The following is a 16,959-nucleotide window of genomic DNA, read 5'->3' on the forward strand; positions in this document are numbered from 1 at the left end:
AAATCAGCAGTGCTATAGTAACGATAATGATACAAAGAACAAAGGCAAGACAAATTTGGTGGGTATAGAGTATAACTATTATTATGCTAGCTAGGACAGTAAGAATAAGCAAACAAGCTTTTTGGTACTGTAAATTTAAAATAAAAACATCAAACTCCCAAGTTACACAGTGACTCCATGATTAACAAAACACCTTTAAAAATAAGCTTAGGATTAAAAAAAAAATTCCTAAATCCAGCATAAACAAACAAAACCACAAGAGATATCCATTTCTATGGCAAAGTTTAATTGCCAATTTATATGTCACTTCAAATGAGAGTCACCTTATTACTTTTTCTTACAGGTCCCCACCATCTCCTCCTGTACTTCGTAGTTGTCTGCTACAATGCCCCTCTGACAGTCTGACCCTTACTAAACAAGAGCAATTCTTATCAGCTGGTCTATGGTAGTGAAACTTACTGCTTTAATTTCACACCTGAAAGCAGGCTTATGTGCCCAAAAGATTGTGGTTTTAAAGCACTGGGTTTGAATAAGAAAAGATACTTCCTCACACCATGAACAATTACCTTAAATTAAGCACTATCATGCCATGAAGATTTTTATCTGTCCTGCAACAGGTTGCAAGATCCATTTAGAAAAATGCCAATTACAGATACCCAGTGTCATTTCTACCTTGAATTTTTAAGATCAAACATTTTTTTCCATTTTCAAGTATCTTCTGTTAACTTTAAGGGATGGACTTTATTATAAGAAAGATGTAAACATGCACTACACAACCTCACTCAACATGTCCATTTTAGTAGTTAATGAGGGATTTACTTCAATAGATTTTTTCATTTCTTTTTGTAAGAGTGTAAGACATTACATCAAAGCATCTCATGCTTTATATAGATTACATATGGAAGTCAATTACAACAGATCTTCTAACAAAAATTTTTCGTTGAAGTTTATTGCTTTACACACTTGACCTGTTCTCTCTGACAGGCAAGAACATGAGTCACCTTGACCACTTCAAAAGAATTTAAATGGAAAATACAAGCCTCTCTTCAGGATCTGCATAAAGAAGTAAAAAATTCTACTATATTTTATGAATCAGAATATTTTGTCTGGAGGGAACACAGAAGGGTAAAAAACCTACACAATATAAATTAGAGGGAAGAACAGCACTGAGATAGAAACACTAGCAGAGTAGAGGGAGAGTTGCCCACTTTATGTAAAATATTTAATACAGAATACCTTCTCTTAAGAGGGGAAAAAAGAAATAACAAAGATGAGAATAAAGCAATGCCACTTCAGCACACTAAAAATTGTCTCTTTGCCCTGAGACATCAAAACTATTTTTCACAATCAACAAATTTTATCAGTGAGTTTGATTCAAATATTGACCTAGAAATACTGTCTATTGCTTTTCCACAGAAGGCCCTTTCAATCCAAAACCTGCATGCTTGTTTAATTAATGTCAATAACAGAAAAAAGTTTAATCCATTTAGAAAATAGACATGCAAAGTACAGTGAAAATTAAGGGAGGAGTACAGTACACAGTTCTAATGCTGAATGGGCAAATAAAAAAAAAAAAAAAAAAGAGTTATCCAACCTTACTTTGGCTTTATTAATGACACAGTATTATTCACAATAGATGCTGATTGACTGTCTTGGCACTGAGAACACCAATGCCAAGAAAACAATAAAAGAGAGACACAAAAGCAAAGATGGAAAGAACATTCTCCCTTAAGACTAAAGAAGCAGTATGTGTTTTATCAAGGTTTCTCTGGAATGATAAACTTTGCCTCATGTGGCTAACAAAAAAATATTGCTATTGTAAAAGAAATGAAACTTCAGAACACTCGATACTGCAAAGTAGGCTACTTCCCCTCCCATATAGCAAAAGCAGGCAACACTACTTTTATAATCTAACGGAAAATTTTCAGCAGAACTGCAGGTGGGAGTTAGTTAACAGTGCAATATATATCCCATTGCCAGCAATGGGATAAAGCATGGGAAAGTTGGTGACAGAAGCAAACAACTACATAAGGCAGATCAGTAACAGAGCTTGCACTGTCTTTCAAGTTAAAGGAAAACAATGGTTAGAAAAATGCATATGTAACCACATTACATATATGTTTTTACTTTCTGACAATTAATGTTATACAGTGAAGCCAATATATGGGAAACAAATAGGAACAAGCTCTGACTCCAGTCAAATTCTAACACAGGAAAGTGATATTAATATTTCACTTAAAAAATGGGAAGTTACTATCATAATGTTATGTGATGGCACTGCCTCTTAAAATGGATTGTATAGCAGTTTAAGAGTTAAATTCTTTCCTCTAAAAAGTTGAGTAAGGAGGAGATGGAAATTATTTTAGTGTTAGTCTGATCACTTTAATTTACTCAAACTGCTAACACTTATTACATCTCCACATCAAACATTCTTTGTGATTCCAACAGTTGCAGTATTTCTAAAGAAACATTAAAAATATGGGCAAATATGACATCAAAAGGACAAAAGCAAAAGTAAGTTAATTGCCAGAACATTTCTACCAGTAAAAAGAAACCACTGACAAGCAATTGTACACCAGACCATAACCAGGACACTCAATCAGCATTAAACAACTTAAATACAATTGCTTGGGATTCTTGAAGAAATTTCACCATTCAAGACAACAACAGAAAAAATATTTCAAAATATTACATTTTTTGTACATTACGATAAACAAAGTGTTATTCTTCATTTCTTAATTGATTCTGCAAAATTACAAAATCCAAAGTAGATCAACCAAGAAACTACTGAAAGCACGATAGGCTGGTAAATGGACAACCATATTTGTTATGGTGATAATTGATCTAGGCTACTTCCTTAAACTGTGTACTGTACTTACCCCATTCCATTCTACGCTCATACTCACTTCCTCGCCTCCATCAGGACCACTCTCGTACTTTACCACATCAACATTGAGGCTTTCTCGGCTTCGCCTTTTTTCTATGCTTTCAGGGTCATTCAGCACTTCAGCAACTCTCTGTTTATGAACATTGTCAAGACCCTGAGAATTAAAGTGAGTAAAGGTTTTTTTTAGTACAAGCTGTATTAATCTACAAACTTACACACAATAACCATAGCAAGAAAGAAGTCAAACCAACCCGTAGCACCATCACCCCTATTCTGCTTTCAAAGGGCAGTTAAAGATGAGCTGCTCTTTATACACTGCAGGAATCAATACAGCAGGAAGTGAACACAGCTTGGTAGTTTTAGAATTCAGTGACTTGCCATTCTTTTCCTCCTACCCTACCACTTGTCAAAGCCTCACGGTGTTCATGTCACTTACCTGAAGCCAGCTAGCTACCAGCTTAATATTTAAGCAATTTACAGATCATGAACAGACAATGCAATTCTCAATTTTCCACCTATCAAATGGTGCAGTATTAACCCACCTTTGGGAAGAATGTTGCAGGTGTCTGAAATATAATACGAGACTCAGGTTGTGTTATTTAAGAATATCAACACATGACACTTGGCACAGTAGTATCATTTACTCTTCAGAAAGAAATCAAATAGAAAATAAGCTTATAATAAAATAGACTATATATATGGTAAATATGTTTACTTTGTGTTAAAGAACACACATCAACTAGCAAATAATCCTTTAAGTATCTTAAAAGCGCTAAAATAGCTTCTATGAAAGACCTGCACTAAAAATAAAGGCAAAATCTTTAACTAGAAAGTAACAAAGCTCAAATTATTCTTATTTTCAATTTTGTTTTCTTTATAATAAAACTACTTCACATCATAAATGGTATTTGCTGTCAGGAAGAGATCCCAGATAAATGTCTTACACAAGAAAATATTTTTCATCTTTCACTGTGCAGCATTAGAAGCAAATGCAGCGGGGGATCTGTGCAACAAATCCATAAAGTTTACTACACTGCAGAAAGTGAAAATCATGCCAAAATTCTTGAAAGTGCATGGATAAGAATGAAAGATGTTTTAGTGCATGGAGAACTCAGGTTCTTGGTTCCCATATAGCTGCTCTCCACCCACTGAAGAGCGGAAGAGCCCTTCCTAATGGAATTCTACACACAAGGAAACATGAAACCAACATATAATGATCACATATTTTCATTTTCTTGTGGTTGTATGGTGGAGAAAAGTGGCTTGAGCTCTCAGACAGCAGAGAAACATAGGCTCAAAATGGCTTTTGCACCTTTAGCAGCACAGAACACAAAAAGCATAAACCTTTAAAAATCACCAGGAAGGTGATTTTATGATCACATACACACTCCAGGCTCTGCTCCAGAGCTATCATGTCTCATTTACCTCACACAGTTGGTTTGTTTGGGTTTTGGTGGTTGTTTGTTTTTTTAAAAAAAATAAAAATAAAATAATGAAGGGACAGGGAACTCTACTTTCCCAGTTTGTTCAATTCTATCATGAAAGATTAAGGACAAAGAACTTCACTGGTCTTCAAAAATCTAGCATATGCATCCCAGCAGCTAAAGCAAACAAAGCATGTGTGAAGGAGAACCGAGCTGTGGAAGACTGATGCTGTTCCACACCTTGGAACAAAAGTACCTCGTTGCTTTTAGATGCAAAGGGGAAATGCACTAACCCTGTCTGTCCTCCTTTACTTTAAACACCTAGAATAGAGAGGTAATGTTAAATACTGCTAGTAAGACAGCACTGTTTCCTACATGTCCAAATCTAGTGCTGGCATGTAATGTGATATAGTATAATAGTATAGAGGTGGTATATGATGCTTCAAGTTCAAATTTTTACTGGGAAAAGTTGGTGCTCTGTTTTGGCATTCTGGAAAAAGGAAATAAGCATAACTACAAGCAAAGTTTTCTTCCAGTCTTCTTATTACTATTGTATCATGCCAAACTAACCTGGTTGTATCTGTTCACACTAAAAAATTAACATGTGAAATGGCAAGAGTAAAACTAAGAACCAGAGCAAGTAGGTTAAGATGCAGTACGTGTTCATTTCTTATTTTCAAATCCTATTTGAATGAGAGACGCATCAAAAATGAACCTTCAGTAAAAGTATGTGAAAGTCATCCTCAGTGAAAGAAAATATCTGTATCAACTATTTCCCTGACTCTTGAATTTTCCTCGTTGAGTAACTCTTCTCCCAGATTCATACTTTCCTCTTACCAGTTTTGTTCCATTTATTTGGCAAACACTTGCAAGTTTTCCATCATTTTCTGTGGAAGAAAAAACTTATGCCATCTTATATCAAAGGGAACCGTTGCTGAAATCACTAGAAGAGTGTGAGGTTTGCCAGGAAATTTTTGCTCTCTCCCTTTTCCAGAAATCTGCTTCTACATACAAACACTGCAGTATCATTCTTTAAAATACAACTTCAAAACAGTATAACCAATAAAATCCAGTATATTATTGATAAAGATATGGTCCATCACCTCAGTCAGCTTACTTGAATTTAGAATTTGACTTTAGAATTTTACATGAAGATATAAGGAAAAAAACCCAAACCAAACCACTTCAGAAAAGAGAGACAGATCTTATTTACTATTGCATAAAAGCAAAATTAAAATTGAACTTTCCAAGGTTCTTTTAATTCACTTATATGTTCTTATTTTGCTTTCCATTTTAACACTAACTGACAAGCCATATTTACCTGTCCAGTCTTATGTACTTTTATAAAAGACATTGTATCAAATCATCCAAAAGGGAAAGGAAAAACAGAAAGCAAATAAATCCCCAACAAAAATCAAACTCTCTGTCACCTTCTAAGACTGAGAAAGGGTTACTTGAACAGCAGATATGAGAGCACAGAGGCAGCACAGAACTCCTCCACATTACAAGAATTATAGTCCCCTCCTTAAACTGCAATATCCATCCCATTGGTTTGCAAAATTAACAGAAACAGCAACTAATAAATTTATAATTGTCTTTTAAAGGTCTGCACCAGTCAATCAGTTGTACGAAGAAACAGAACATTTGTAAGTTTGACAGCTCCTTATTAAAAATAGAACAGCATTGCTGTCAAAGGAGATTATGAACAGAAACTCTCCATATCCCCTAGCTACAGTCTCTCTCCCAGGACACGTAGCCAACTGAAGACTGCTGGCTGACACAGTGTTTTCTGATCTTCCATTTGCCACGTAATTTCACCCCCAATTTAAATCATGCCCCCAGCACACAGTGCCACTGCCCTAGCAATTAGCCAGTTTGGAAGTCTTAAGATGGTTATTGGTTTATCACCAGTTCAGACTGAAATTAGCAAGCAACATCAGGCACCAGACACTGAATAGCTAAAAGTTCATATGTTCCACATGTACAATAGATACTGAAGTTGAAAATCTGCATAACCACAAAGCAGAATTATCATTAAGGCAATTTTTCATACTTGCCTGTTTACGAGATCTCATTGCTGCCTCTTCTAATGTTTCAGCAGCTTCAAATTTGCCCTGTCGTCTGTAAAGTGCCCCAAGGTTCTTTAAGGTAGTTGTTACTGTTGGGCTATTTAAAAAAAAAAAAAAAAAAAAAAAAAAAAAAAAAAAAAAGTAGCACGTATATATATACACACAGTCTAAACTTTTCTTAATTCACAAACTAATAAAAACTTAATACAGTATTTATCTTTTTTGGTAAATATTTAGTGTCTCTTGAAATATACTGTACTTCAGGTACATGGAAAAAAATGTTAACAGCTTTCAAAGTGCATTAACAGCTCACACTATGATTAGTCAGCAGCTTTGAAAATCAAAGATAGTAACTAACCTCTAGATCTATCTACTCAAGAGAAAACTGGAGTGCTATATCCTTCTGTTTCTCAGATGCATCTTAAGGTGAAAGTTTAGCTCAATCTGAGTGTGTTCAACTGAATAACTGTGAAGCTTCCAGAAAATATGCCTACTCATGCATAGTGACCATTACTGTAGCATGTGGTCACAAAACAAATTAACAATTCCTTTCACCAGCTTTTACTTAACACCTACTAGCAATTTTTATGCATTCAAACTACACCTGAACAATAAAGGAAAAAAAATTCACACATTCCGTTAATGTCTCACACCCCAACAAGACATTTTGTTTCAAGGACACAATGAAAATTAGCTCAGTCACAGTATTGTTGTGTGAAGTTTGCTCCAGTAACAGCAGAGAAAAGATTTCCTTGTGCATTAGAATCAACTAGTACATGAAAAACAAATCAACAGAATGGATTGCACCCAGAGAAGATGGAGAAAAAAGAGCAGATTTCAACAGTACAAAGGTTCTGTTGCTTGTTAAATACATTAATTCAAACACTGAAGAAATTAAAAACCCTCACTGAGCATTATCAGTACCAGGTGCAGGGGTTTTTTCTTACACTGTAACACCTGCACATTAAAAAAAAAAAACAGTAAACAAACAAAATTAAAGCAAAAATATTTCACAAAGCATAAACCAAACTGAAGTCCTTCTCCCATTTTAAAGTACACATTTACATTCACACAAAACTGTATTCTTCAAGCTTTAGAAACAAATAATGCTTAATTGTGGCAATTTAACTTTGTTTCCTTTTGCCAGCTAGAAAACTCAGGGCTCAGTTATTTGTACAGTCTCCTTTTTGCTTCTGGCCTTCTCCCAAAGTCTTGCTAGGTCAGGGAGAGCACATATGTCAACCAACGGTATAAAAAGAAAGAAAGATGACCTATGTTTACACGTGAAGGGCTGCCACAAACACAACTGGTGAATTTTTATGTCACTTATTAGACCTAACCAGCCTAGATTAAAAAGCAGCCTCGGGACTTTAAACTGCTACCATGTTCCTGAAACTCATTCTTGAGGCATGAACTTTTAACACTGTAGTTTACACAGTCCTAAACAAGCAGCTGGTTTGGTTTCCTTTTTAAACATGCTTTAATTTGAGATTTCTGGATACTTGGGTATTGCCTCATTGTTTGTCCTGTAAAGAAATTACCCACCTGTCAACTTTGCAAGCCTTGTACCAGCCCCCATATTCTCCAAAAGATGTGCCATCTTTTTGCTTTCCCTAAAACAAAAGTAACATTGAAGAAAGTTAACTGACTTGTAACAAGTAAGTAAAAGTTCCAAAAAAGTTTTATGTCAACGGCCTTACTTTGCATTCTTCCCTCTCTTCTGCATGCATCCAAATAGGCTTATTTTCATCTGATGAAACAGAAGAAAGTATTTTATAGAAGCACAAAACTACAAAATACACAGTTTGATTTCCACCCTTCTGAAATGAAGTTGTGAACCAAGGAATTATATTGTTACCACCACAAAAAAGCTTACTCTCCATACTACAAGCAGCAGACAAATAAAACATGCACCCCTTCCCTTTAGAGAAACAGTCACTTCTGAGAAGCTCTGAAGTCAGTATATGCTGAAATCGATTTGTCACGTGGCTAGTTTTGTGTTAAAAACCACACATTCATTTCTTTTATTGTAACAAGTGTTTTGACATCTAAGTGGAGCATATACTACTGTCATGGAATGCAATAAAAATTCTTCACTGTGATTTACAGTCGATAAAATGCATTTGACTTCAATGTACAGTGTAATTCACAATTTAAAGGTATTTTCCCCATTCTTTAAATGTATTAATGGAGGATTCACATTAACAATGTATTTATTATAGCATTAAAAATCCTGCACTGACTGGAAAGTGACATACATTTTTCTGCCCCTATAAAAGTATCAAAATTGGGTTTGGTTGAACATAAAGTAAATTATGCCAGAAATACAATTCATAAAACATAAACCTAACAAAGTCTATCTCATGTAAGAAAAACTTATTTTGAATCAAACACTACTGCGGCATCTAAATGCCTTCTTAGGATGAATGTGCTTCAACACATTCTCTAACCTCACTTTTTAAAAAGTCTGCTTCAAGCAGAAAATTTTAATCAGGATACAATTAACTTCTTGCAGATTTTATTTCATAACTGCAAAAGTGAAACATACATTAAAATCTAGGGTCTCAGTTTCTTACCATCTACAGAGCCAAATTCCCGTTCATGAGCACGAGTAAGAATCTCTTTGTATAAAGTTTCCGCTTGCTTAAATTTGCCCTGTTTTAGATAGCAGGAAGCCTAAAAACAAAACACCCCCCAAAAGGTATCAGCACATTGTTTTATTTAGCTTGATAAATAATAAATACAATACATGCTGAACAGAGGTGCATTTCAATTGATCAGAAAATTTTACTTCCTTAGACTTACTTTAAAAAAGACTTACCAGGTTATTCTTTGTTTTCGCAACATTTGGATCATCTGGTCCCAGCTTAGTTTGGTAAATTTCCAGTGCCCTCTGATAGTAGTATTCAACCTCCTCATATTTGCCCTGGTTCTGGCATAGTAAAGCCAAGTTATTTAATTGTTTGGCAACATCAGGGTGATCCTTCCCCAGGACCTGAAAATTAAATACCTTGTATTAAAACATTCTCCAGCCATCATATCAGGGTTTAGAAATGCATCACTTAGAAATATCCCATTAGCTCTTACTCGTCATCAATTCAACACAAGGACCACAAAGGCAAAATCTGTATTTGAAAGATATGAAAATTATTCAATTCTATTACAAACTGAGAATGCTGCGTAACAATTCACAACAGGAATAACGTGAATAGTATAAAAACAGTATAGGCAGCATATTATACAAAGCCTGAAGATGCAGGCACTTTCTCATGGACTAGAATAAATATCCACATAGTCATGGATTAACCAGCTTTAAAATTTTAATGATGTTTCATTTTTATTCCAATTCTCTTGTCAAATCAAAGATTACTTAACTGTCGAAGGGGAAAGAAAAAGGTAAAGAAGGTTAATTATAAAATACATAATTTAGAATATATCCAGAGTGCTCCAACAGCTTTGTAAGACTACTGGAATTTACTACTGTTTTGAATTTCAGACACTGCTAACTACTAGGGCACTGCTAACTGTGGTTTATCTGGCAGATCTAGCCCATCAAAACATAAAAAAAGTGGAAGTGTTTAACTTTGCCCCCTCCCTCAAAAAAACTCATTGAAAGATGCTGTATTTTTTTTACTCATACCTTTTCTCTGATTTCCAGAGCCCGCTTGCACAACGGTTCAGCTTCTTTGTACTTTCCCCGTTTACCATAAAGTACTGCAAGATTGTTTAGAGTTGCTGCCACCTGTCAACAGTAGAGAAATACTAATTACATTGGAATTTGCCAGTGCAAATATCTGACAAATGAACACATCTACAATGCACTGATGTTTTCAAATTTTCCATGCACATGGTAAACATTTTGGAATTTGGAAATGAAGAAATTATTACTGAATGCATACATACACAAATGAGGAAAGAAAAAAACCAAAATCATGAAATACTTTTGCTTCATTTGTGGAAATGTTACTTAGTGCATCCATTTTTCTTTGTATGTTATTCTCTTATAAAGTTACCTGCTGACATCTATACTCAGAGCTGCACTGCTCCAAACAGGCAACATGAAGTGAGATATCACATTAATTTTAAACACTAAGTCCAAAAGCTTGATTTACATTTCATTTAAAAGCAGCAGTAGACCAAATCAGAAGTGCCCCTTCAATAAGTTTAATAAAGTGATTTGAGTAAGCAAATTAAAATCTTTCTTCACAGATTAATTTCCCACAGAAAATCCATGCAATCCAAAATCAAGTATGTGCAAGTCATTTGTGGTGAAACAGCACTGAATATAATGCTCAAAAGGAACATTAAATATTTAAGAGAAAATGAAGAATGTTACATCACACCCTCCTACCTGTACTGTTTAGAGATAAGCCAGGTCTTAAAAACATTCCTGTTGAGTTTAATATTAGAAATAGTTGAAAAAACTTCAGTGAAAGACAAATAAAAATATGATATTGCATGTATACAAACCGCTGGATGATCTTTGCCCAAAGTCTTTTCGCGGATAGCCAAGGCATCATTCAGGAGATTTGCTGCATCTTTGTATTTGTTCTGGTCTCTAAATTTTAAAGAGCCATAATTAATACTTGAGATTCAGAAAAGAAAGTAATAAAAATGAAGCTGACTTCAGTACTAGCCTAAAGATGCTTGTACAAAAGAAGAGAAATTGAGAATATATTCAGAAAAGAAGAAGGAAAAACCTGAAGCCTGTAACTGTAGTTTGCTGGTTGAGGACTAGCATGTACTACTTCTACAATTCTGTCCAATTTATACCTCCAGATTATCTGTAAGCGGGTAATCAAGACAAAAAAAAAAAAAAAAAAAAAAAAAAAATCAAAGCCGGCTCCCAAAGCAAAGGCACAGGCAAAAATGCAGTAGCTTGTTTGACATTTAAGAATAGGGAGACATAAATATTGCAGGACCCTCTTGAGGGTTTTAATAAAATGCAGTGAATGAAAATTGAAATAGTCAAAAACTGTTAATCTGAATATTAACAAGTTGTAGGTAAACGATAACTATTTAACTGGTATTTATCTATGTCAATATACAAACCTGTACACCAAAGCAAGTATGTTCAACATAGTGGCAACATCAGGATGATCATGACCTGAAGTCTTCTCCAGATCTTCAAGAGCTTGTTTACAGAGAGGTACAGCAACCTCGTATCTACCTTGGGAAGCATACTGAATAACAAGATTATGAAGGGTCCTTAATCTTGCCGGAATTTCATAGCCACCTTGCTGGGCAGCAGCTGCTGCACTGCTATGCTGCTGTTGAACTGAAAGAAATCGGGAAGATTTCAAGTTGCTTAAAAACTAAACCATCTAACATTACTGCAGAATGACACAAAATGAGACTCACTGAATTTTACTTAACACAAAGCATTAGTATTAGAACATACTTCATAGCAGTTACACTGTCTTGAATAGGGACAGTGAAAGTATGACCATGTTATTCTTCATATTCCATCTGGTATTGTATTATTTTACACTTCAATTACTCAAAGGGCCAAGTGTAATAAATCAATGAATAAAGTAGGAAACTTACAGCTCAGCAAACCATTAAGAATTCTCAAGATTATATAATAATTTTGCACTTACAAATATTGGTATTTCCCTAGAGAAAATATTAACAAGTCAGCTGCAGAAAAGCTCAAATGGTTTGTCCTTTTTCCTTTGTTCTTCTTCTCTAAACATACAAATTTTTTTTGTTTCCCTTTGTTTGCTATACCAAGGAGTGCTTAAGGTTGGCACGAAGGATTAAAACACCCTGGATGCCACAAACAACAGTTCCAAAAGGAAAGGCACCAAGCCAAAGCCAGTGTCAACCTTTAGGTTTTACTTACTAACCCTCAGGCTTAGCCACCTATTTCCCAGTAGCTCCTAAGCTCTGGTTGTTACAACCCACACCATCCCATTCCCCCCAGAAATCTACTACCTCTTTTCACCTGGAAGATTTCTGGCAAAATTGAGAAAATTCCCTCTTACTCATTTTCATTAAATTCTAGACACCACACAGCATAAGGGCTCCAGCCGTGAGACTGACCTTCTTCTCTCCTTTCTATTAAGCTAAAAACACTCTCACAGCAAGTGGGAGCCTTTTTATGTCAGTGGAATCCTACAATTTCAAGCCTACACCCACAATCACTGCCTACCAAAGCGCTGAAACATTACAGTATTTTTCCTGGAGGTCAAGGAAATTGCCGACATGTCAACTTTGTCTTTTGTGAAGCAAAATAAGATAGATGGACTATGCAGGTATATAGGCAGCTTTGTCATTCAACTTTCCTATTACAAAATTCTAGAGAAGCAAGGATGAGCTCAGGAGGGAGCTCATGATCAACACTAAACTATTCTAAACTCTTCAAGTCTTCCTTCCATTGCTGGCTATGGATAGCACTACCACGCTATAAAGTACTTGTATATATGCCCATAAAGGAAATTCAAAACTCTGCTGATCAGAGGTGCAAGCCTTCAGATATTTCTTCTGAAGTCATCTGTCTACTAAAAACCATTATAATACTAGCACACTACATATACACTACAGTATCAATGTATTATATAGTATCAGCTTTACATCCATACAGAAAACAGAACATTTCACTAAGCAAAGCTTATCTATTAATGGCTTCTTTGAATCATGCTACCAAACTCCTACCCTCAAACTTCATTGCATATTCATCAGTGCTTCTGATCTGAAGACAATACTTCTAGAATGAGTACTAAAACTAAGGAAAACAACCTTAGCGAAGGGGAAAAGATTATATATGAGAAAGACTTCATACTAAAACCTGTCCCAGACTGCTAAATCAAACCATTTAAAAAGGTCATTAACAGAATTCACCATCAGGACAAACCATCAAAAAGCTTCAATGTTTCAGAATCTGCCTCAGTCACTTGGAACAAATCTCCTCCATTCTGAGACCCACAGGAAAGACTGTGGGACAAATTCTGAAGTCAGTTCCAAGAACTTTACAACAGCTAGTAAACTCTCTTTAAAAACCTAGGCCCCAGTTCTGTATGTATCAATGGAATGTGTATCAATGACAGGTTTCCTTATTCTAGCAGAGGTATTCACCACTCCCACTGTGTCCCAGAGGACCCCAAGCGTGGATTCGTTTTTATAAAGAGCATCTTTATATTCTGCATTGCAAAACTACACTAACGTCGTAATCTAAAGTGCACTTACTTCCTTGTCCTTGGTCATCTTCATCATTGGGAAATAAGTCATCCAAAGGCTCTTTGGTGGAATCTGTATCCTTATCCTCCTATAGAACAACCCCAAACCCAAACAAATTGTTACACTTAAATCTAAAGGCATAAAGGGAAAGCCCATTTAATCAGCACCCAGAATTTAGGAATTAACAACAATAACATTTCTCACAGAAGTTTTATGAAGGTCTGATGTTCAAATGTATTTACATACTTTGTCCCAAAACAATACAGGACACCTTCAGAAGAGCCAGGAATAGAAATCAGGTCTCCTAGATTTCAGTCTCAATTTAAGCACACAAGAAGGCATTTGCTATTCTTGCAGAGACCTAATGAAAGTACCCACTGAGGAGTGAGTGCTACTGAATACAGAATTGTCCACTGTACTTTTCTAGTTATAATGCAGTTACAGATGGTCAAGGAGAAGAATAAGGAGACCTCCATTTCTGAGTACTCAACTTCTCCACAAAATAAATTTTGCAACTGTGACCTGTAAGGTTCAAAAAGAAATACACACTTGCAGGGAAGCTAGTCTCCAATAGTCTCCATCTGGAACCATATTAATTTCTGCACAATCCATCAGTGTATATTGCATTCCAAATTCCACAATCATGTAAAATAAAGAAACAGATCATTCTTCAGTCCAGTTTAAGTGTGAAGTCTACACAACATAAATAGTTGAAGTTCTCAGAAATGTTAATCTCAGTAAGGAGAAAACCCAGGAGCAGAACACAGTCCTGTTTTTCTGGCTCTCCATCCAACACCTTTTTTCACAGATAAGAAAAAGACACTTGCTGCTGCTGGCATTCAAATTCAATGGTGACAAAATGGGTGCTCAGCAGATTGATGGGACTAGATCTGGGGAAGATTTCAACCTCCTATTGAGTATATATAATTGATTGTTTCCAAGGCTAACAACAGAAACCATCCATATGGTTAGTGAAACTATAAAGTTGCTTTGCCTACTTTGACCCTACTTGCCAATATAGCTTCAAATAACAGTGCTATTTAGGCCATCTGCAGATTACAGTTCAACAGTTCACACATCAAAATCCCAGTATTTCCTTCTCCTGTCCCTTTTCTAAACAGGATTCAGTGGCAGTATTCTGCTACAAATACCAACTCATGAAATAGCACTGAAAAGTTCACACTTTTCACAAACTGACCGAAACAACTCACAATATGATAAAAAGGATTTAGTCAAGCAGGCGGTTAAGCATGACTAAAACACATATATTTTCAACCATTATGTTACTGAAATAATTGTTTCTGATAAACTGTTCTTTCCAAGACATGGGTGAGAAGGTCTGATAGCACAAAATGAGCTCTTCCTCTATGGTGCCATCTAACTTAAGGAAACAAAATAAAAGGGTAACAAGGAGGACAAATAATTCAGATGTCTTTTTAAGTGGTAAATTACTTCCATAAATTAAAATTGTATCCATTTTCTCTCTAAATCTAAGAATATTTAACACAATAGGCTAGCTAAACACAACTGAAAACATGCAGATGATCACAGTGTCTGGCAGAAAGTCCTGAAAGGGGATTCAATAGCATCCTATCTTAGTGTAAATTCTCAGATAGAAAAGCTACACAGTGATTTCACTAGAGAAAGACTAAGTATGTAAGTAAAACTAAATATATAAGAAAAGCTATGAAATTTTTTGTTTAGTTGCATTCTTAATATTTTTTTAAGCTAATATGGTACTAAATAAGGATTTATGTATTTTAAGCCTCATAAATTTTATTATCTACAGACAGTAATAAAGATAAAATAGATAAAATAAGAATGAACTGAACTCTCAGAATCTTTCTGCAAACTATGTGACACTGGTACAAGGTAAGCATTTAATGACAAATTTATGTTTATGTTAGAGACAAATAAAAAGCTCTATCTGTCATTTCTTGGTTACTATGCAGGTTACAACATATATGTATATGTAAGGTGCTTTTACTATGCAGCTACTTACTGATGGTGAAATATCATCATCATATTTTTTTAGTTGATTCATGAATTCTAGATGTTTCTTTTCTTCCTCCAGCTGAGCCACAGATTGCTCACTTTTCTGTAGTTTCTGTTGTGTATTGGCTAGTTCATCCCGTAGCCACTGATTTTCCTGGCATAGCCGGCGAACCTGAGCACGCAATTTCTGCTTCTCTGATTCCACTGCATTTAAGTGATTTGACAAGGCCATCATTACCTAAAAAGCAGGAGGTGTCACATGATATACTTCCTCTAGAATGTAGTCCTGTATTTAATAAAAAAGCCTTTTACTATTTAAAACCTATGTCAGCTGTGAAATCTGGTAACCATTCAGATTTCCCTTCTTTACATATCTGGTTCTCACTTTTCCTCAAACTTTTTTACCATTTGTTCAGCCAGAATTAACCTAGAGGAACTCTTTACTAATTATTGTTTTCCATGATGCTATCAGAAGTCAAATTATTTTAGAATGCCCTGAAGATTACATATAATCTTAAAATATAAGAAAAACTTGAACTAGGATTTAGATTAGTGAAATGGAAAACTTTGTTCCACTAACATGAAAAGGAACAGTAATACTTTTAACTTGAAGGACCACAAAAAAACCTGAAGGACTAAGAGTTCTAATTTAGCAGCTTTCAGACAGAAAGAATTCATATACATGCTTACAGTTCATAAAATGAAAACCTCAGCATAACAGTAATACTTCAAAGGGACAATTATACTACTGAGATCTAAATGTGCAACTGAACACATAATTTATATAAGCACTTTATATATATATGTATCATAAACTTGAGTGTGCAGACATTCAATGTGCTTGAACAGTCATATTAAGGACAAAAAAATAGCAGCCATAACAGCAGTCTACTTGGATTGGATTTCTGCTAATCAAAGTTAAATGAGAAAGGAGTTCATTAAGTGAAAGCCAAACATTATGCACAGAAGATACTCTCCCTTCACTGCTTATGTAATCTCCCACTGATACACATAGAACAGCTGATAGCAATCCCAGGAAGCACACCTTGTAAGGATGGGCCACTGGTCATAATACAAATCTTCTTTCAGATGAGTTTTGACATTCCCAAGCTATTAGTATTTCATCTCCTCAATTTCATGTTTCTTTAAAACAAAATTACTTTAAAGTGTTTTTAAATTAAATATTTAATGTGAAACAGATGGTGACCTTAGCTGAATTTTCATGTTTCAAAAAGATATATCAAGCCTGTAGAAACTACTTTTTCCTACAAAGGTAAGAAATACTCCAGGTATAATTTCCCAATACCAGTCTAAATCTTCAGATTTCAGCACCTATCTACTCACATACTCAAAACTGTTAATAATTTAAATTACTTGGCCTATTCAAACTGTGGCATTTGTAACA

General features: G+C 35.1%; 1 protein-coding gene across 7 annotated transcripts in view; it reads right to left on the reverse strand.

Annotated features, from left to right (window-relative positions):
- The window catches only part of KLC1 (kinesin light chain 1), a 51,712-nt gene that overhangs the window by 13,119 nt on the left and 21,634 nt on the right, over window positions 1-16,959 (reverse strand). For 5 of the 7 annotated variants that reach the window (XM_026849979.1, XM_026849980.1, XM_026849983.1 and 2 more), the window contains exons 3-13: window positions 15,562-15,792; window positions 13,569-13,647; window positions 11,433-11,658; window positions 10,851-10,938; window positions 10,021-10,122; window positions 9,202-9,375; window positions 8,957-9,056; window positions 8,081-8,130; window positions 7,926-7,993; window positions 6,369-6,477; window positions 2,880-3,041 (exon numbers count right to left, since the gene is read on the reverse strand). In XM_026849979.1, coding sequence (XP_026705780.1) covers window positions 2,880-3,041; window positions 6,369-6,477; window positions 7,926-7,993; window positions 8,081-8,130; window positions 8,957-9,056; window positions 9,202-9,375; window positions 10,021-10,122; window positions 10,851-10,938; window positions 11,433-11,658; window positions 13,569-13,647; window positions 15,562-15,792 — 1,389 coding nt within the window. The remainder of the gene's footprint in view (window positions 1-2,879; window positions 3,042-6,368; window positions 6,478-7,925; window positions 7,994-8,080; window positions 8,131-8,956; window positions 9,057-9,201; window positions 9,376-10,020; window positions 10,123-10,850; window positions 10,939-11,432; window positions 11,659-13,568; window positions 13,648-15,561; window positions 15,793-16,959) is intronic. The other 2 variants (XM_026849978.1, XM_026849985.1) reach the window with 1 other exon arrangement.

The sequence above is a fragment of the Athene cunicularia genome (assembly GCF_003259725.1).
Source record: "Athene cunicularia isolate RWA chromosome 5 unlocalized genomic scaffold, athCun1 chr5_part1, whole genome shotgun sequence".
In the NCBI taxonomy this organism is placed as follows: domain Eukaryota; kingdom Metazoa; phylum Chordata; class Aves; order Strigiformes; family Strigidae; genus Athene; species Athene cunicularia.